Consider the following 23,035-nt stretch of genomic DNA (forward strand, 5'->3'; position numbering starts at 1 on the left):
CTATAAGATTTGATTATAAAATAGTATATTTTCTAAAACCTTAGAGATAGAGTGAAAGACGGTAACAAACTAATTGTAAATTAGCTTCATCTTTCTGAGATGAAAGTAGAGAGAGTGGAGAGATTAAATTAGAAAAGTGAGAAAAATATTTCAACTGCCCACCTGTTCTGCTCCGTTTAATTTCTTAAAAAAATACTTTAATCCGCCCTATCCCTACATGAGGCTAAACCCATCCTGCCTCACATAGACTTATATCTACCTTGCCCCATTATCAATCCTAATTGCTAATTTAGTATATAGATAAAATGATTGTAATATAGTTTGTCATCAGGACAAAGCTATGTAGTTACGACCCTCGAACAAAAGTTCTATAGGAAATTTGGCTAAGTTGTGAGTGATTAATATCGACTTTAGTAAAACAAATCGAAGATATATGAGTTAATGTCGTAAAATTGGTACATTGATGAAAACATCTCTTAATCTTTGAAAATCACTTGTGTGTATTTAATATCAATAATCTTCAAAGAGTGATTATATACAAAAAAAAAAAACCTTCAATTTTAACATATGTTGTGTATTCATATTCTGGCAAAATGTGGAACAATAAAATAAGAATAAAAAAAATATAAATTTAGAAGAAGAAGAAAGTAGGGAAAAGAGAAAAGATTTCTTATTTATCTTGAAGTATATTCAGGATTCATTGATCTTTCACAAATCTTATTTACAATGAAGGAAAACCCTTTATTTATAGGGAAAACCTTACTTGGTCCCAAGTAGGATTCCTAACTATATCCTACAAGGACTCCACATAATTAGACATTCACTATATTACAAGTTGTTTATAACACTCCCCCTTGAATGTCGGTAGATTATGTGCCTCGTTAAAACCTTACTAGATAAAATCAGTAGGAAAAAATCTAGTGAAGGAAAAAGAGTACACATATCTAGTAATACGCATTATGGATGCCTCATTAAAAACCTTACAAGGAAAACCCAGTGGGACAAAATCTTGTGAGGAAAAAAGAGTACATCACGTATTAACTTCCCCTCATGAAAACATCAAGAGACTTGTTTTCCAATCTTGAGCATCATCTTCTTGAAAGTTGTAGTTGGTAGAGACTTGGTGGATAAATCAATTGTAGTATTGCTTGAACAAACATGTTGCATGTTGATATCACCATTCTTGGGAGCTCATGAGTGTAGAAAAACCTTGATGAAACATGCTTCCTTCTATCTCCTTTCGTGAATCTTTCTTTCAGGATCAAAGATTTCTGCAAGTTCCTTACTTCTACTTCTTTAAGCAAATAATCTATTGCCTTTTGAAAACTCTTCAAGAGTTTTAATTCTAGTCGTCAACTTGCATAACATCATAAAGTGTTATGTCGTAGGCTCTCCAAGAGCATATTGTATCCTTATTATGATCATTTTGATTCTTTGATCCTTCCCCTTTTTCAATGATTATTATATTTAGAATTGATTTGTCTATCATGCTTCATGCATGTCATAGATTTTATCCTTAAGGGACATTCAATAGGAGCATTTACAACTTTTGTGTTGTTTTTAATCTCCCCCTTATGTTAGACAAACTAACATGTATCTCAATCTTTTGGAGAATTTATCTTTGTGCATCATAGTATATTCATTAATCATATATTGCACATTAAAATTATCAGATGAAAACTATTTGGTCCCTGACCATAAACCAATTAATAGAAAAATTGATCATAACTTATTGGTTTGATTCATACAATTATGTTTGTATGTAATATTATATTTCAGATCAACACATGAAACTTTATTTTCATAAGCAATGATTCACTATGTGAGACATTTAATGTCACGTCATCTTATATATTTATCAATATTATCAAGATGCATTATCTTGATTTCATATTCTGAAAGTTATGCTTTTAGCTCAATTATCTTGCACAAACAATTTTGCGAATGTCAAACTGCAAGTTGACAACAAAACGCACATGTGATTATCTCATTGATGCATCTTTTTATCATAGTACATGATAGGTAAACAGGTCCATATTCACATTTTATACTTTTCAGAATTTAGGGATTTAGTCCCAACTTTAGTTGATCCAATCAACTTTATCACGAGAACAAGCAGCGTAAAGAATTCTGGAAGAATCTTCTAGTTTTTTAATGTATGTCCATTACTTAGTAAGCACATCTTTAGGATGATCAAATTATTCATGTCAACTAATAAAATTAGTAGTACTCATAAACTCCAAGTTTACTACGCCATGTGCCTTTTGCTTTAGTAAATTTCTGATTTACTATTATATGAGTAAATTTCAATTTTATTACTGCAAGAGTAATTTTTAGATTTACTTCTTCTCAATTACTTTACCCTTTAGGTCAGTCGTGATTCAATCATTGAATGAACTAACCTAAAGAAAATTGTGCATGTAAACATATTATTTGTGCCAACATTATTGCAAACATCAAGTTGCGAGATAATAATAGACACACATGAGATCATATAGAAGAAACATTTGTTAGGATCATTAAATATCTAAACAATCCACTTGGTGGATGACTAGGTCCACAAATATCTGTATACGTTCCTAGAACGCAGAAAATTCAATCTCAACTTTTGTTTATGGTGGTCTCACAATTAGTTTGCCTTGCTAACAAGTAGTACAAGAAAATTCACCATTTAAAAGAACTTTAAGTTTCTTCCATGAAAGTCCATTTTAATTTTCCATAATTCGTCTAAACTTTATAGACTAACGATATCCCAGACAATCGTGTCAAACTAAGAAAGTATAGGAATTAGTAAATTTCTTATTTACCATAGAATGTGCCTCAATTGCACTAATTTTTATCCAATACACGCTTGGAGATAAAGTATGAAACTTTTCTATAATACATGTCTTCTTAGAGACATTCTTGGTGATACCACATCATTGATCAAAGATCGCAATTTTTCACATGCCTAGCATGGTGGCTTACATCTCATTCCCTTTAGCGAATGGATCCATATTTTAGCATTTATCAGAAGTTCTCATTCTTCATGAATGGAACACAAACACGTGAGCTTATCAAATTATGATAGCTTTAGTACCTCATTTCATATTTATGTGCATTATTCAATCACTTGTCTTCTTCAGACATATTATGCACTAATATTACATTCACTTTTGTAATGGAGTAAATTCAGTAAATTTCATGACTTTTCATCTAAAACACATTAGTTTTTCTTTAGTCATTATTATATCATCAATATGGTGCATTAAGACTTAAATTCAATGTCTTATCCATATAAAAGTGTCTTAGGTCATAAATCAACGGGTCTTGCACCCAATATCTTATCATCATGGTGCATCAGGACTTTAACCCAATGTCTTACCCTCTTTGTGCGATTAGACATAAATCTATCGTCTTATTCTTATGATGTGATAAAACTTAAATTTATCGTCTTGCCCATAATGAGGCTTAACCTCAAGCCTTCAGAATATTTGTAATTTTACCACTTTTGATGACCATTAATATGATCGTACATTATAATTACACATAATTGAGATTATTGAATTCTTATAATCAACATTAGTAGTTAATAAATATAGCTTAATAGATTACATACCTCGTATAAAGGTTGAAAACATATCTTTCACTAAATTGTGCTTATTCAATTATTAAAATAAATTAAGAAATTTTCTTCTCAATCGATTAAAATTAAACGTATAAAAAGTCAACAAGTCACTTTAAATTCTTACTTTAGATGGTACCTCCAGATCTGTTACATAAATAATTATAACATAAAGATAAATCATACCTTGAAGATATAAGAACTTTATTGCATAACTTATGCAAGATCTCTTTTGTACTTTTCCCGTCTTCTTCATAATTCTTTAAGAATAAAACAATCGTGGTGATAATATGTTATGAAATTATATAAAATTTAGAAGAGAAGAAAATAGGAAAAAGAGAAAAGATTTCTTATTTATCTTGAAGTATATTCAGGATTCATTGATCTTTCACAAATCGTATTTACAATGAAGGAAAACCCTTCATTTATAGGGAAAACCTTACTTGGTCCCCAAATAAGATTACTAACCATATCCTACAAGAACTCCACATAATTAGACATTCACTATAATACAAAATTGTTTATAACACATTCCATATTTTGTCTCTCAAATGTGTTAACAATCACAAAGTGAAAGCCGAACAGTAGAAATTAGTTGATCTGGTCTAAGTAATCAAGATACCAGAATGAAAGTGGAATATATATTTTGTGATTGGCTAGCGTCAAACTTTTAAGAAATTCATTATGCATAACCATAAGTATATTAACTTTGTCGTTAACTGGTAATTTTGAGTGGTATAAAATTAAATAAATAGACATATTCATTCTATATGACATTTTATATTAAAATTTTATGTTTTTTATGACGTTATACGTGTATTATGTCATGTAACACATTATATATTTATTTATTTTATACAAATTTGAATTACCTGTACAATAAATTCAAAATTAAAAAATATAATTATCCGCTAAAATTAAATTAAAAATCATATTTATGTAATATGTCAAACGAAACAAAGACCAAAGTCAAAACCAGTAACAAATTGGTTATTCTTTAATTATTATTTTAAAAAATTCTTCTCAAGACTCGGTTAAAAGTCTTTTTCTGCCACTCCATTAAGTTAAAGACCGACTAAAATACATGTGATGTGTGGCCAAGAGCAAGCATACACAATGGGCTGTGTTAGGTTTAATTCAAATTATTTTAATTTTTTTTAAAATTTGATCCATAAGTAAATAATATTATTTGTAAAATATTTTATATATTATTTAGATAAATATTATCAAAGGTGGATGAAAAATAATAAAGAGGACACAATTAATACAAAAATGAAAAATAATAAAGAGGACACAATTAATACAAAAGATTATTTTTGAAACTTATTTTCACTATATTCCTTAACATTCAGAGACGTTTTTTTCATTTTTAATAAACATAATCTATTAAAAAAAACATCTTCCTTTTGTACCAAACAGACCAAACAAGTCATACTTCTCCACTCAGAATAAGTTAATACATGAAAATTCAATTGAAAATTCTTCACCTCTTCGTTCTATATTTTTTCTCTATAAATACCAATCATTTTCTCAATTATAATTAAAAAGAAAATTAACAAAATGAGGCTTTTAGTATTGGGTTTGTTTAGTGTTTTGTGTCTAAAATGTGTTTTATCACAAAATATCAGTAGTCTTATTAGTAAAAATTTATTTGAGAGAATACTTGTGCATCGAAACGATGCTGCTTGTGGTGCGAAAGGTTTCTATACCTATGAAGCTTTTATAACAGCAACTAAAACATTTGCTGACTTTGGAACTACTGGTGATACTAATACTCGTAACAAGGAAATTGCTGCCTTTTTGGCTCAAACTTCTCATGAAACTACGGGTACTATTTTTATATGTCTCAATTTATGCGATTTTGATTTTTGAAAGTAGCATAGGTGTTTATGACAATTTTCGAATATTAATTAGGTGGATGGGCAACAGCACCAGATGGACCATATTCATGGGGATATTGCTACAAACAGGAACAAGGAAGTCCTGGAGATTACTGTGCTTCAAGTCAGCAGTGGCCTTGTGCTCCTGGCAAAAAGTATTTTGGTCGAGGTCCTATCCAAATTTCATAGTAAGACTAACACTCGTTTATTAATATTTTCATAATTCTAACCAGTTATCGAATTTTACACTATTGTCAATTTATTGTAATTAACTTGTTGTAAACATGTAATTTATCTTGTTCTTTAGGTTTTTAATTATCCCTTTTTCTTTGGATGTATAATTTTTTTTTTTTGTTTAACTTTTCTAAAAAGATATCTTGGAAAATATATTTAATTTCTTTCCCTATCAAACAGAGTTAGAATAGATCGGTAGCTGAAAGGCTAAATATGTTTTGTGGAATCCCCTCCGGTCAAAGTCAAAATGCACAAAGTATTTCCGAAATGCCCTAATCTATAACCAGAACATCAGAGACATATCTGAACTAATTATAGGGTTCTATTATTTTCCTGAACTCTTTTTTTTTTTTTAATTTTGTGCATCTTTTTAGTTTATGTGGCATTCAAATATCTGTCACGCGCTTCAATTGCATGAAGTCACAAAATATGTCAGGTAAGACAAAAGATGTTCAAAATTACAAAAAAAAAATAAGTTCAGAAATAATGGGATCTTATTTTAATTAGGAAAATGCCTCTGATATTTCGATTATAATTTAAAAATTATTTATACTTTATCCCAAAAGATAATATATGTAAATAAAGAATGAAATAAATAACATCTATGTAAAGCCCTTTTTGTTACAGTCATAATAATAATATTAATAATGTTATACAGCAACTACAATTATGGGGCAGCAGGGAGTGCAATAGGTGTGAATCTGCTAAACAACCCAGATTTAGTAGCCAATGATGCAGTAGTGTCATTCAAAACAGCGTTGTGGTTCTGGATGACAGCACAACAGCCAAAACCATCGGCACACGATGTCATTACTGGAAGATGGAGTCCCTCTGTTGCTGATTCTGCCGCTGGCCGCGTCCCGGGCTTTGGTGTAATCACTAACATCATCAATGGTGGAATGGAATGTAACAGAGGTTCAAATGCACTAATGGATAACAGAATTGGGTTCTATAGGAGATATTGTCAAATTTTGGGAGTTGATCCTGGTAATAATTTGGACTGTGCTAATCAAAGGCCATTTGGATAAAAGGCAACTTAATTAATTTTACTACAATAAGTTGCTGCTTTAATTTATATGTGTGATCCATATTTAGTACGTGACACATTAATAAGGTTTGGTCCATCTAAACTGTGTATTAGTTCGTTTGTGTTCTATAATGGAACTTCCATTTTGTCACGCAGGCGAAATAAAGTTAAAGTTTTATGCATTAATCAATTTTATCAAGAGTTCGTAGTCAAAAGGATAAATTTTTTCTTTAAAAAAAAACTAAAACGGCACATAAAAAAAAATTAACCAAAAGGGTAAAATGGATTCGTGGGAAGCGATTTTGTTCTGATAAAAATCCGTCGTTACAAAAAAATATAAATCGCTATCTTTGAAGCGATTTTCTAAAAAAAAGAAACTTCTTTCTTCAAGAATTAAATTATTTTTTTAAAAAACCCGCTATATTGGATAAATCGGGAATTTCTTTTTTTATAGGTTTAATCTTGCCCCTTTTGAACTTTCTTTTAGATTCAATTTTATTATTATTTATGATATAAAATTCAATTTACCTCATGCTTCAATAATTTTGTTGAGTACATTGTCCTTCTCATTAATTATTTTTATATTATTAAGGGATAATGCCCAAGTACTCCCTCAACCTATGCCCGAAATCTCAGAGACACACTTATACTATACTAAGGTCCTATTACTCCCTTAACTTATTTTATTAATAATTTTTTACCCTTTTTTAGCTTACGTGGCACTATCTTGTGGGCCAAACGACGATTGACTTTTTTTTCGAACTAGTGCCACGTAGGCTAAAAAGGGGTAGAAAATTACATATAAAATAAGTTCAAGGGGGTAATAGGACTTAGTATAGTATAAGTGTGTCTCTGGGATTTTGGGTATAGGTTGAGGGGGTACTTGGATATTTTTCCTATTATTAATAATTAACCATAGGAAAGAAAATTAATAGCACATTAAGAATAGGCATAAAAACGCTGTCCATGCAGCGATGTAAGAAAAACAAAAATCGACTTAAAATTGCTGCTACAGTAACGATCTTTAATTAAAAAAAAAGTTTTTAGACAAAATCGCTTTAGTCATTGTGTCAAAGAAAAATCGCTTTGTCAGGAGCGATTTTAACCTTTTGATTTTTAAAAAAATTAATGTATCTTTTTAGAATTTTCAATAATATTTTTTGCCTTTTTAACTCTGAACTCATATTTTCAAAGGCACTTTCGAGGTAAGTCTTGAAATGGGTTTTACAAAAATAGTTTTGAGCCTAAATAAAAGGTATAGACTCACAGGGCGTATACTTTAAAATTCAGAGGTGTAAGTTTCAGATTAGATTTTTACTATTTTAAGTTCTCCAGACTAGATATTAGTAATAAACTGGAATATTTTTTGCTAAATAGACAATGTCCATGTTATAACAATTCCACCTAAAGTGTAGTGGGTAGTGAAAAACAAAAAGAAAAATAGGGGTAGGTTGGTAGAGGGCGAAAGGGGGTAAAAATTAATATATTTTTTTGAAAAAAAAAGATTTATCTTAATTTTTGGAAAATAAAAAAAATTTAGGAACAGATTGGTGGAAGGTCGGGGGTGGGGGTGCATGCAGGGAGGGGTAAATCCTTTTTTTAAAAAACAAATTTATCTAACGGGTGACCATTTTGTCCAAAACATATTTGACCAAATTCATATTTCTTCTTATTATATTTAGATGTATTATTATCCAAATTATTTTTCCTCAATTCATATTCCACACATTTAAATCCGATCCAATCCAACCATTTGTTATTCCTGAAACAGAGGGAGTAGCAGTAATCTTTTAAAAAGTTCTTTTTATAAGAGTTAAATTACGAAAAAGACAAATATCAATGCAGTTTTAATATAAAGATTATTCTATAGAGAGATGATTTTAAATATCTATTATTAAATCACTAATTAATTTTTTTATTTTTGTGAAATTAAAATGTACATATTTAAATTTTTAATAAATATTATATATATAATTAGTAATTAAATATTAATGTAATATTAACATGATTATTTAATGTTTAAATTCAAAATGATGAGCCTTTTTGTTTTTTACTTATAAACTTATGTGTCAAATTTTACATTTTTAAAAGATGAAAACCTAATTAGAAATTCCAAAATACTTTCTTTTTTTTTTAGAATTTGAGGTATGACATCATAATTCTAAATCACATATTCAAACACTAAGTTAAAATCATGACTCCGTATCATATATCGAAATGCAATCTAAATTAGTGTTTGCCCAAGTTCTCAGATATTCTTGGCAAATCATATTTGGTGAAAGTTTCACCATGTATCGATTCTAACCCCAAATTTTTTTAAAAAATATTTGACTATTTAAAAAAAAATATGATTTATTCTAAAAATTATTTAAAAAATACTCATATATTTATATTATCATTTTATAATGAATATGTCTCATTGCATAATAACCTTAAAATATAATTAATAACAATAAATAATAAACAAAATAACAATATAGGTAAAATAATACATTAATCGTGAATTCAAATTTATTACTAACTAGTGAAACTATTCGCGCTACGTGCGAGTATATAAAATATTTATAAGATAATAACATGAAATATATAATATTTAGGTTATTATCGAATATATTAGATGATATTAATATTTTTTCCTCGTCTGCGATATCATAGACTTTTTTTAAACATATAAAACATATTTATTTATATCGTGTGTGTGTGTGTGTGTGTGTATATATATATAAAAATTATTCGCCGTGGTGAAATAAATGTAATAAGAGATAATATGTTGAATAACAATATATTGTATTAGGTTGAAAATATTTTATATGTTTTAGTTTTCTATATCTTTTGTAGGAGTACTAATTTTCTATCTTTTGTAGCAATACTAATGTTCTATTCAAACTCTGATTTCATCAAAATAAAATTGATTTTTAAAATTTTATTATAACATTTACTTATTATAATTTTTTAAATATTAATTAAATATTTATAAGACTTACGAAAAATAAAACATATAAAAGTTATGAATAATATTTAATATCAAATGTTACAAGTAAGATGAAGAGACATGAGTTATAAATAATTCAAATATATAATTTTATTAGACAATAAATGCATTACTAATTATGTATTGATTTTATTTGTAAAATAAATAAATAAAAATAAGGGGTGAAAATCCAAAAAATGAACGGAGAAAATATAATAATTGGTGACTACATAAAAATTATAAATACATTTCGAAGCAAAAAAAAATGGTGACAGATTGTTACATACACAAAAAATGACATCATAAAAATAATATTTTATTTTTTAATTACTTTTTATAATTATAATAAAAATGAAACTAATCATCGTAAAATTTTTTTTTGTTGTTGTTGTTAAAATGAAAAAATTATACTAATTTTTTCATAACAAAAAGAAAGTAGATTAATAAAGGATCAAATAATTAGCATTGACAATATAATACATTTAGCTAAATTATTTATATAAATCAAAATTTAAAAAACTCTAGCAAAAGTAACTAAGTTGCTAATACAATTCAAAGTGAAAAAATAATCTTTATTTATGCTTCATTTTTTCCCCCTTCTACCATCTTCTTTTTCAAAGAGATCCGCCATCATGTTTTGATCCATATGTCAAACTCTTCATTATATGCAACCAACTAAATTAAAAAAATCATATACCAATTAAAAATAATTATGTCAAAAGAAAGAACAAAATATAAACTATATTTAATATATTTGTTTATTATCTTTTCAATAGTACTAACAATACTAAATAATAATTATTTCTTGAAATCTAACAAATATTATAATCAAACTATATTAAATCTGAAAAACTAACTATTAGAAAGAGCAATTGCATACGGACAACACATTGTTAAGAATTACAGAGATTTTTTCAATTATACTTACTTGATAAATTATAGTACAAACATAAAAAAAATTAAGAAAGCATGTCTAAGTACATAAAAATAAAAAGAAAGACTTTAGAATGAAATATATTTTACCTTCATATACTTTTTTTTTATTGCATGTTAGTTAATTTACAAAAAAAGTATGATGAAGAAAAGAAATAATAACTTTGTATGTGAATCTTCATGAAAATAAATATGAATTTATATAAACAAAATAAAGGAAATGAAAAAATAAGGACTTGAGAATGATATATTTAATAACTCCGTGTACTTTTTTTTTGGTTACATGTTAGTTTCATTCACAAACCAAATACTAATTAATATAGACAAAAATAAAAAATAAAAATTTGCAATGAAATATTTCTTACTTTCATGTACTTTTTTGTTGTTACAAATCAAACCTATATGATGAAAAGAGAATGGATAATTGTGAATGTGAATCTTCATTAAACTAATATGAATTTATAGGCAAAATAAAGGAATGCCATAAGACATCATAAACTCACAAATTTAATTTGGAGGTTATGGACATAAAAATTATGAGAGTTATGAATATTATTAAAAGTAAAAATTAAAGAGGGGCAAGTCATGATTAATAACTCCTTGTGAATAAATAAAAATAAAAATACTTAAAATGTAAAAAAAATTATTATGATTTCATGATTAGGAGAAACAAATAGAAAAAAAATATAGAGAGTTTTTCAATAAATGTTTCTACATTAATAAAATATTTATTTGTATAAATAAAGTAATATATTTTTATATTAAAATAATTAATTTCAATTTAAAAAAGTCCAAAAATAAATAAATTATATTTCTCCTTTTATTATAAGTGAGATAAATAAATAAAAAAGATGGAGAGTTTTTGTTATAAACGATCCTCTATTAATAAACTATTTATTTGTAATAAATTTTAATAATCCTTTTTATAATATAATAATTAATTTTTTTTAAAAAAAAGCAAAAAAAAAAAAACTAACTGCAAACAGAGATAATAAAGAGGTGCCACATCACCTTGTCTATGGTCCTCGTTTATATTTATATATTGATTCAGTTACATAAATATAATTAACCGATGGACTGTATCACATTTGATTTGATAAAGAAGCCATCATAACTCAAAATAATTAGGGAACATGAAGATTCCTAAACATCAAACTATGTGATTACAATTATTTTCCACAGAGTCAATATAATAATTCGAACATTAGAGGAATATGCAATTACTTAAAGTCTTCTATTTTCAGGATTAAGAAAATAGAGTCCACAAGTCTTGCCCTGTACTCCAAAGAGGACTTGACAATGAGTCAATGCTAAACTTGGATGGTTCTACAAATGCATTTGAACCTAACAATTCATCATTTTTTTCTTCACAACTTTTGAAATACATGTCATTTTTTGATGATGATGAATTCAAAGAAGCAAGCATGTCTTGTGATTCATCATGAGGAGCTGATGCCAAATATGTTTTTTTTGCTTCATCTTCTTCAATCATTGCCCTTTCCTCCAATACTTTAAAGGAGGTTGCCTTTCTATACACTTTACAAAGTACTATGTCATGATCCTGCACACTAACATCTCAGTTAATTAAACATGATACTATTTTTAAAATATATTTATTAGCTTAAAATTCTTTATACTATTTATTAAAACTTTTTTGAAGGGGTTTTCAAAAAATGAAGAAGTAAACACGCAGAGAAATCAAATAGTAGTGTAATTTTGAAATGTGTGTTTGCATGACAACTTAAAGGGAAAAGACTCAATATGCCATCGAACTTTAAGAAAATGTTCATCTATATGTCATCCGTTTAAAGTTTGGTTCATTCATGCGATTTTCGCTTGAGAAAAGACTTATCCATGTTATTATTCGTTAACTGAAAACAACTTCGATTTTGCAAAAACATTTCTTGCACATGGTCAATTAATGATTCAGCCCAGTCATTAATTAATTTTTTTTAAAAAAAAAAAGAAGAGAAAATGCTCAAACGTACCATCAGAATTTGAGAAAATACTCATCTATATCATACATTTAAAGTTTGACTAATCTATGTCATTTCAGTTAACAAATAATGACGTGAATATACCTTTTTTGAAGTTTAAATATCATAGATGAGTCAAACTTTTAACAGAAGTTCGATGACAAATTTGAGGTTTTTCTCTAAATTATATTACCTTATGTCCATGAGGAAGTCTGTACTCATTCATGACCCAATCAGTTCTGGTGCCTTTAGGTGCCCTTCCACCATAGAAAACCAAAGTTTTCTTAAGACCAATAACTCTTTTTGGTTCTATTGAAGAACGAATTTGACGATCAGAACCAGTTGCCTTCCAAAAACCATTTCTTGTTGTTCTATTGGGCCTCCCTTTAGGACCATGTTTCCTATTTATTGGTACAAAAAAATACCATTCTCTTTCTCCTATTCTTGCCATCCCTATACATATAACACACACACACAAAAAAAAAAAAGATAAGTAATATACATAATATAATATTTTTTATGAACATTTTTAAATATTGCCTCTTCCTTGTCAAAGGCCAAAAATGGTATGTATTGTGGTATTGCATGACAGTTCTTGGTGGGACTAGAATTGTCACTACATCTTTTTGGTGAATTTTTGGAACATTATTCACATTAAATTTAGTGATCATGAGTTATGTAATGTTAACCGTTTTAACTAGTTTTCTTCCTAAATGAATTGTTGTCTCCTTTCTTTTTTGAATGAATTATTTTTTTTATTTTTGTGTATGATATTATAATTAGTTTGATTTTAATAACTTAAAAATAATTAAATTAATTTTAATTTTAATTAATAACCGATTCAAATCGTGAACACTTCTATCTACTAGCATATGTTTTGGCAAATGAAATAGAAAGAAAAGGGGACACTAAATAACAAGGTATCATAAATTTAAATTCACATTAAAAAAAAAATAAATTATACTATCAGTGTATATATTTTTAAAAGCTACGATATTATTAAGGAGTTTACTAACCAGGTAACTCCCAAGGATCATAGAGATATATGTTGAGAAAACCAATGGTATTAGAATCAATTTTATCATCATTGATAATTCTTTTGAGGTAAAAATTGATTAGTTCTTCTTCAGTAGGATGAAAACGAAAACCAGGAAGTTCAAGCTCTGCTAATGACATTTTTTTTTAATAAAAAAGGATGTATTTTGTGACTACATAAATTAAGTAGCCTCTTATATAGGTGAGAAACTTTGTCCTGTTTTGCGTCTATCACGCAATTGAGAATGACACCCTATACTTAGAGGTGTAAGTTAAACATTTAATGCCTAATCACTCTGAATAACTCTTATTTCTTAGATATCATCATTATTTCTATTTTGTAAATTTTATTTGACAATTTATGAACATTTTCAATGTCTTTACGCGGTATTTGAAGGATCACACGCTTATCCTTCAAATTATGAATCTGTCTCTGTATCTTAGTCTGCAGTAATATTAATTCATCCATACATGTAATTGATATTTATATATATCTATGTAAAATATTGTGGATTGATCGATACTCCCATGGGACCTTTTATGTATATATGTTTGCAATACTCGTTCATGCATTTTTTTTTGTACGTTACTGATCTTTTTATGACCAAACTCATCAATAGATTCCTAAAACTGTTAGGTTTTTTTCTTTCAGATACCACAACTACATCATTTTCCTATCAATCATTAATCGCCCATAATTTGTTTCTTTTAAACACCGTCGACTAATTTTGATCGATTTTTCTATTGTAAATGCCTTCACTTGTGTTGATATTGTAATGATTTTGATTGAAGGAATGAGCACAAGCAATATGTAGTCTCATTTATTTTCTTGTTCAAATGAATTGAAGTAAAACACAATTATTCTCGAACATTTGCACTATCAATTGGACTTATGAGTTCTGGAACAACATATGTATCCTCTATCAATACCCCTCGCAAAATATGATTCCGTATCAGCCAACAGTGTTTAACAGGAACAAATTATGGGTGATTCAATAATTCAATAGAAAACTAGCATAGTTAAAGTAATTGAGAGGAAAACAATAAATTTAGAGATTTATTTATGTATTTGACTTACTTTTATCAGCAATAATAAACATATATTATATCTTATGTATAACATATTGTAGATTGACACTGCTTAAATTTTAATAGAAAATAGATGTAATGATTTGAGATAAGTGATAAGAGGCAATATCTTAAAAGTACTGCAATTTGATATTCAAACACACTTACTGAAATACAAAATCAATACTTTTTTTAATTTTAATTTATGTTATATTTTTTATTTATCGAGAGTTACTTTAAGAAATATCCATTATTATAGTAGATTAGGTCAATTTAATATTTTAAAAGTCAAATTCAAATATTCAAAAATTATTTTAAAAAATACTTGATAATATTTTTCTTATTAATGTAATAAATATATATTAAGAAGAAATAAAAATACAAAAAAATAAAAAAATTGAGTGTGATGGAAAATGACATTATTTGTGTAAAATTCTGCGCACACCGCGGAGAATGACATTGAGAGCGAGTGTCACTAGGGAGGAATGAGCTAAAATTCCTTTCATAGGAATGGGTGGAGCCTAGCTAGTGACATAGACATGTTGGGCTCTAAATACAATAATAATATATCCATGTAATCCTATAAAGTGAAATTAAAAAATGATAGACCGTACATAAATTTTATTTATAATTTAAAAATAGAGAGATTGATTGAGATATCTCAGATAATCATTCAATTTTAAATAGTTCGGTTAAAAAGTTACTTAACTTTAAGTAGCTTATTTATTACTCAATTTTCTATTGTTGCTCAAAAGTCACTCAATTCTATGTAATTTAGTAAAATGAGATTTGAAAATGATAGAGTGTACACAGAATTGAGATTGTTTGAGATAATATTTCATATGATTATTCAATTTTGAACAATTTACTTAGAAAGTCACTTAACTTAGAGTGCTATGATCGGGCAATAGCGCAAATAAGATCATACTGAATGTGTGAACAACCACAACGTTACACTCCAAAACTATACGGAGCCCTTCAGAATGACTTAGAATATAGTCTACCTCACTCTTTCTTGGCTAGTCTAGTAGACTCTATTCGCCCGTGGAGGTGAAAAAAACATTCATGTTTTCTCTCCCTGATTTGCAGGTCTCTGTTCTCGAAATAGAGTAACCTGCAATACTCTTTCTGAGAGCCAGAATCGTGGAGTGTGGTCTTTACTTCTGACCAATAGGCTCCTTTTGCTTTTCAAGCAGAAAGAGGCTGATTTTGAGGGTTATCAAATGATACATAGTGCGATACAGTTAAAACAAAGTATTGTAGTAAGAATAGATACCTTGAGTACAGGTAAACTTCTCAACGGATTCTTTATCATTCATTTAAAATGTCACTTAACTTTGTTTATAACTTGAAATGTCATTTAATTGATATTTTTCATATATAAGCTAAACTTTTAGCAAATGACATAAATTAGTTAGTTCTCGAAATTTGATGACTTATTTGAACTCTCCCACCCAAAAAAAAAAAGTAATGAAAGTGAAAGCAGAAAATCATATATTTTTTTCTTTATATTATTATGGATCCCTTCCTAATCTGAGTCATTTGAATTGTTCAACGGCTTACTTTATATATTCATGAAAAAACTCAAAACCAGTAATGGAAGAAGTGATGTGTACTTGCTTAAGAATAAACATTACCATCCATAGATAAGAAATAAAAATGAAAAATATAAAACGCGTTTTAATTGTGGTTTAGTTTGTTTAAGTGAAATTATGATCTTGATTTGAGGTCAACCAAGAAGACTAGAAAGAAATTAATTGGAAAAAGTTGTGATTTTGTTTAAACTTTCCAATTTGTTTTTATATCCTAGGACACATGTAATGTCAATTACTTGTCCTAACAAAATCACTTATCATGGAAAAAAAAAAGGAATCATATTTCTGAGTAGTCCCAAAAATCAATTTTAATTCATGCCCAACTTTTTGTCTTCTTGAGATACATTTCATATCAATTTTAATTAATATTTTAAATTTATCTTATCAATGTTTTAAAACACAGAGACATTTTATTTAGTTTAGGACGAGACGTAAGCCTCGAGACATGAAACATAGCTCTATGTATTTTTAAATTTTTAATTTACAATATACTGTAATAATATAATATTAAAAATTTATAAAAATATATCAATAGTTTGAAACAATTACAAACCAATTAAGGAAATCGATACAATATAAAACTTCTAATATGATTATACAAGTATAAATAATCTAATATCATAACTTTCTAACAATAAAAAGAATTGTTATTGTTAAAAAATAAATAAAATATCGTACTATACAATTTACCCCTAAAAGAAATAATCAATAAAACCAGGGGCGGACCCACATGGTGGTCGCCGGGTGCTCGAGCACCCATTAACTTCGTTACGGAATATGTATATATCTATGTAGAAATTGATAGGTATTTGTATAAAATTAACATAGAGCACCTAATGAATAAATGATTTAGTTGGTCCAATGGATTTTGAGTGGGTACTTAAGACTTTTTTAGTGTTGTTGTACCAAGGTTCGAATCTCATTGTTAACACGTATTTTTAAATTTTCACTTCAGAGCACCCACAACCTTAAAATCCACTGAATAAAACTTGAAAAATTATTTTCAAATAACTACTATCATAATAAAAACATCACTCCTTTATGAATAAAAGAAAAATTATTTTCAAATAACTAAATAAAATATGATAATTTTGAGACATATGACAAAAATCATGACGATCAATGATAAGTGAAATAAGTAAAATTTTGTTGCATATTTTCAAAAGGAATGTTACGTACTAAATAATTACCTTCACAAAAATAGTGTTACTAATGAGTAAAGTTATGATACTATAAATTGTTATATTTAAGTTACTCGCAATCTTCTCATCTTTATAGATTAAAAAATTATTAAGTATCATTTATTTATTCAAGAATTATGAGGGTCAATAATGTTAATTAAAAATTTGGAGAAAGGGTTTGAAAAATACTTCAATTTTGATCAAAATTGTTGTTACTAAGGGTGTACGAACCGAATCATAAAGTCAAATCGAATCGACGAACCAAATCAAGTTGAAAAAAAAAACGACTTGCGGTTTGATTTGATTGGTTTGGCGATTGAAAAAAAACCCGACCACTTTTGATTTGATTTGGTATTAGAAAAAAAAGAATCAAACCAAACCGACACATGTATATATACATAATTTATTTTATTTATAGATAAAAAAAAATTATTTACATATAATCTACTCTAGTAATATATTTTTAGTTAGTTTATGATTTTCAATTTTATATATTTTATATCAAATTTGGACTTGTAAATTATATATATATATATAATTTTATTTTATTTATAGCTAAAAAATATTATTTATAATATACTTTGTTAATATATTTTAAGTTAGTTTATAATTTTCAATGTTTATCTATTTTATTTTAAATTTGGACTTGTAAAAATTGTAAATATTTTATTTTGTGTTAAGATCTGAAGTTATAATTATATTGTTATAGTTTTTTAAATTCAAAGTTAATAATTTACTTTGTAATATTTTTTGTATTCAGTTTGCAACTAGCCTTTAATCATATTAGTTTAGCATAATAAATGTTGATATTTCTAAAAAAAAAAAAAGTTTTTGTGCTCATGTGAATTTGACAATCTTTTCAAAAATTTCTATTCACTTAACATTTTTTAAGTTTAGTTTATCACACAGGTAAGTGAAAAAAAATGTTTATCGCTTTTTCAAATACGATGTAATTGTAAAAAGCCAAAAAAATTGAAAACCCCAAAAAACCCAAAAGAATCGACTAAAAATGAAACCGAAAAAACCGACTTTAAATGGTTTGATTTGGTTTTTAAATTTGATAAATCGACATAATGGTTTAGATTTTTAAAAATAAAAAATCAAACCAAACCGATCTATGTACAACCCTAGTTGTTACGATACCAAACTTTATGAAGGAACTTTTCCCCTTACACTATTTAATAGTGTATTTTAAAGATATATATATGTTTATGTGGAAATCATAGATATTGCATCATTATAAATAGTAACGTGTCCATACTTGAGTGTCGGGGCATCTTGGTGGAGTCCCGCCCCAGGACGAGCCCAGAGGCGAATCCAATAGTCTTTTAATTTAAAACATTATATCAATATGATAAAATTATTATTATTTTCATTTTAATTTGCATGTGTTATTTCTCTTGTTAATTCGTTATAAAAGAAATTCTTTTTTTTTATAACTCTTTAATTCTAAACTTTTATATAAAGATATTTTGGTAAATTCAACAAATCTTCTATTTAAAAACACAAAAGTTTTTTTTTTATATTTTTTTTAAACTACTTGTCAAATTAAAATCAAACGGACAAACTAAAACAATTGATACATTGATCATTTTTTTTTTAACTCTACACCACTTCTAAGCAGTCTAACAACGTTTGCAGACTTGAGCCTCACAACACATACAAATTTGTCTCGGTACTTACATTGTTTCTTTCTTTTAGGCAATTTAGTAGTTGGACAAACACACATAATGTACATAAAGTAATTCCCAACCTCTATTAATATCACAATACAACAAAGGAAGAGTTTCACTAATTCATTAAAGGCACATAACATTCTCTTACTGCCAAACCCAAATTATAGTCTCTTTTAAAAATTCATGCGCACGACAATTAGCCTTGGTCTTTCCAAATTGGTTCTTGCTAATTAAATTAGTTCTTTCTAAGACCGATGTGTTACATCTAGTATCCTTGGTCATTGTTGTGCACTAACACTTAAATCGCCATAGATACATTGCTTGCCCATGCCCATACCGAGTCCAATGCACAAGTCGTTGTCATGTCTATAACGACGTTGCTTAGTTTGAGGGTTTAACAAATATCCAAAAAAGAAAAAGAAAAAAAGGCAAACATGAATGAAAGGATTAAAATAATTCTTGATTATATAGAGACAAGTGTCAAAAACACGTACACCTAAGTGTTGAGAAACACATATCAGTGTTGTGTGTAATGCACTCTTTCTTTTATTTGAAAAAACATTGACACTTAACATTCCACATATATAAAACATTTTACCTAGATAAAAATTAAATAATAAATTATTAATATCAATTAAAATTAAAGGTTAAAGTATTACTATCGATATAAAAAATTAAATTATTCTTCTTACCCGAATTCACCACCTCCTCCACGTACCCCCCACAACCCCATCCTTTTTTTTAAAAAAAGAAAAGTCATTTATAAAAGGAAAAAGGGTCAAATATGCCCCTAAACTATTTGAAAATGTTTAGATATATCCTCCGTTTAAAGTTTGGTCCATTTATACCCTCGCCGTCCAACTTTTGGTCTACATATGCACTTTTAAATGGTTCAATTATGCCCCTAATCCGACTCATATATGTGTGAATTATTTTGTTATTTACATCATCATCGCCTGCTGCAGCTTGCAGTTGTGTCTGTAACGTTGTTGCAATGAATTCCTCTGCTCTAACCCTTGTCTGCTAGGTTTGCGCCTCCAGCTCTGCATTGCGCCAAAACGCTTTTCAAACCTCGAATTCCTTTTCCTTTAGTTGTCGTGCCATTGATTCCTCGGAGGTTCCAATCAGAGCACGATAGTGTTCGCCATTTAAATGGTTCAATTATGCCCTAATCCGACCCATATAGGGTATTTTAAAAGAAAGGGTCGGGTTGTATAGATTATTTAAAAGACGGGTCGTATATGTGTTTTAGAATTGGGTCGGATAGTTAGGGGCATAAAAGACCCCTTTCTTTTTTAATATAAATGTCAAGTAATAATATATAAAAATGATGTGGAAAATCCATTTGGCATTTAAAGAAAAGTAAAATGAGTTGGATATTTCAAATTGACCAACTAACACCCATAAGGGCATATGTAGACCAAAAGTTTGGACGCGAGGGTATAAATTGACCAAATTTTAAACGGTGGTATATCTAGACCTTTCTAATAGATTAGGGGCATATTTGACCCTTTTCCCTTGAATATAAATGTCAAGTGATAATACATAAAAATGACGAGAAAAATTTATTTGACATTTAAATAAAAGTAAAATGAGTTGGATATTCCGAGTTGGCCAACTAACGTCCAAAAGGGCATATGTAGACCAAAAGTTGGACGACGAGGGTATAAATGAACCAAACTTTAAACGGAGGGTATATCTAAACCTTTTCAAATAGTTTAGGGGCATATTTGACCCTTCTCCCTTTATAAAATGTTTTTAAACATTCATACTTCATCCCTCCCCCCCCCCCAACCCCGCCCCGCCCCAAAAAAAACCACCCACTCGTCCCCTGAAAGAAATTGATATTATTTTATTTAAAAATAAATAAAAACTCTACCTCATCTCATTTAATCCTCCGCTCCTGATTTTTATTTTTTTTACGTTTTCCTCATTTTGTGTTAGATATGTACGTACATATATTTTTTAGATTTTTTTTGTAGTACTGAATATAACATAAATAACTAAAAAATTAAAAAAAGTCTTGTGATGCCAAGTAAAAAATATCTTCAATATGTATATCTAAAACATTGGCAAAAAAAAAAAAAGGAAGCTGCGGGTTAAGTGGGGTGGATGGAATTATTTTTCTACGAAAATAAAATAATATCTAAATTAGTATTTGAGGAAGGGGAGGAGATGAAGTAAAAAAATTAAATTCTTTTATAAAAGAAATTTAAACAAAGTAAAAAACTTAAAAAAATGGTGGTGGTGGGGGGGGGGGGGGGGGGATGAGTGATGGCCTGACGTAAGAAAAATATTTCACATTTAATTTTATAAAGAAAATATTATTTTTTATAATGATTTTTAATTTTAACTAATACGAATATTTTAATTAACATTTGTCAAGGTTGAATGTTTTTGTCCATATAGAGTGTTATGTGAAATTTTTTTAAAATAAAAGAGAGAGTGTATTACACATACCATGATGAGAGTAGTATAAAAGAGATAGATGTGTTTTTCAAACGAAAAAGTGATAGTTCATGTATGAAACTCAAACTCTCAATAGTTAAAGTATGAAACTAAAAAAGGTATAGTTTAGGTGTGTTTTTGATATTAAAATTATAGCAATTACACACATAAATTCAATGAATACCGAACGGCTATGAAAATAAATAGGCCAAACCCATCGATGGCCCCTTAAAATTGACATCAAATTTCACTTAGATACCTTCACTGACCGATGTTAATTTTAGATACCTCATGTAAGGTCCCGTTGTGTCATTTAGACACTTTCGATTGACATGTCAAAGTGAGTGTCATACACTCAATAATAGCGCGTGAAAAACTTAATTTAACTAATTTTTAATTTTATTTTCTCTTTTTCTTCTCCAATTGTCAAGTCACCATCTCTCACCATTTTTTCAAGCTTAAACTCTTGCCAATTTTTTTTTATCAAATACGTTTTTAAGTCATTCTTTTGTTCTTCAGTGTATTACTTTTCTATATATATCATCACCTCCATCAACCTTTTTTGCCGGAACAATGGATAGCAAACTCATATTTCATATTTGATCTCTCATTCTTCTCTTCCCACAAAACAACACTAAAAAGAAAAAAAAATAGTAAAAGAAAATAAAAAAGCACAAAAGAGATATAGAGTGTATGAAAAAAGACAATTTTCAATTCCACCTTATCGCCGAACAAATGGACATGAACACTCATATTTTATAATTTTTCTTTCTTCCTCTCCTTGTCTCCCTCCTCCTCCTCCTCTCTTTTTCTCTCAAAACAACACTAAGATAGAAAGAAAAAAAGAATCTAAAATAATTTGAAAGAGCAATTAAGAGAATTGCTGGATATAGTAGAGAAGACAACTACCATGGGGACGGGGCTGGGGTGGGGAGGGCATGGGAGGGGTTAAGTTGATTTCTTAAAGTATTATTTTTATTTTATTTAATAAATAGATTTTAAACTTAAAATAACACATATGATCACTTAATTTGTCGTTTGTCACGTCATCGACGAGTGTATTACACTCTCTTCAACTTTTTTCTTAGGGTCCGTTTGGCCATGCGATATAGTATCATAATATGAAATCATGAGATGAAACTAAAATTTTGTTTGGACATGCGATATGAAATTTTGGTGTTGTATATTTTCTCAGAAACATAAAAATCCTATTAGTTCTAAAACTATTAAAATAGCATCAATTGTTTGTTCAATCTTATGAAATAAACAAAAAATTGTAAAATCGTATAATAAATTATTATAAAACTATTTATTCTTCACTTAAATAATTGTTTCATCAATATATTTGAGTAAAAATGAAACACCTTTCACGAGCTCTTCAAGAGTTTATTACTCAACAATTGTGAA

The 23,035-nt window shown here is 28.0% G+C and overlaps 2 protein-coding genes across 2 annotated transcripts; one reads left to right on the forward strand and one right to left on the reverse strand.

Moving 5' to 3' along the window:
* The first annotated feature begins 5,151 nt into the window (after nt 1-5,151).
* CHI14 (chitinase) lies at nt 5,152-6,930 on the forward strand. Its single transcript, NM_001279329.2, is given in 3 exon segments — nt 5,152-5,432; nt 5,519-5,672; nt 6,377-6,930. Coding segments are annotated over 3 exon segments (792 nt in total). The 5' UTR covers nt 5,152-5,164; the 3' UTR covers nt 6,747-6,930.
* A 4,692-nt stretch (nt 6,931-11,622) lies between these two features.
* LOC101257530 (NAC domain-containing protein 6-like) lies at nt 11,623-13,995 on the reverse strand. Its single transcript, XM_010318951.4, has 3 exons — nt 13,642-13,995; nt 12,819-13,078; nt 11,623-12,210 (listed from the first exon to the last, which is right to left on the reverse strand). Exons 1-3 carry the CDS (start codon nt 13,799-13,801, stop codon nt 11,896-11,898), a joined length of 735 nt encoding a protein of 244 aa, XP_010317253.1. The 5' UTR covers nt 13,802-13,995; the 3' UTR covers nt 11,623-11,895.
* Nucleotides 13,996-23,035: the final 9,040 nt, after the last annotated feature.

This window comes from Solanum lycopersicum, chromosome 2 (assembly GCF_036512215.1).
Source record: "Solanum lycopersicum chromosome 2, SLM_r2.1".
NCBI classification, from domain to species: Eukaryota; Viridiplantae; Streptophyta; class Magnoliopsida; order Solanales; family Solanaceae; genus Solanum; species Solanum lycopersicum.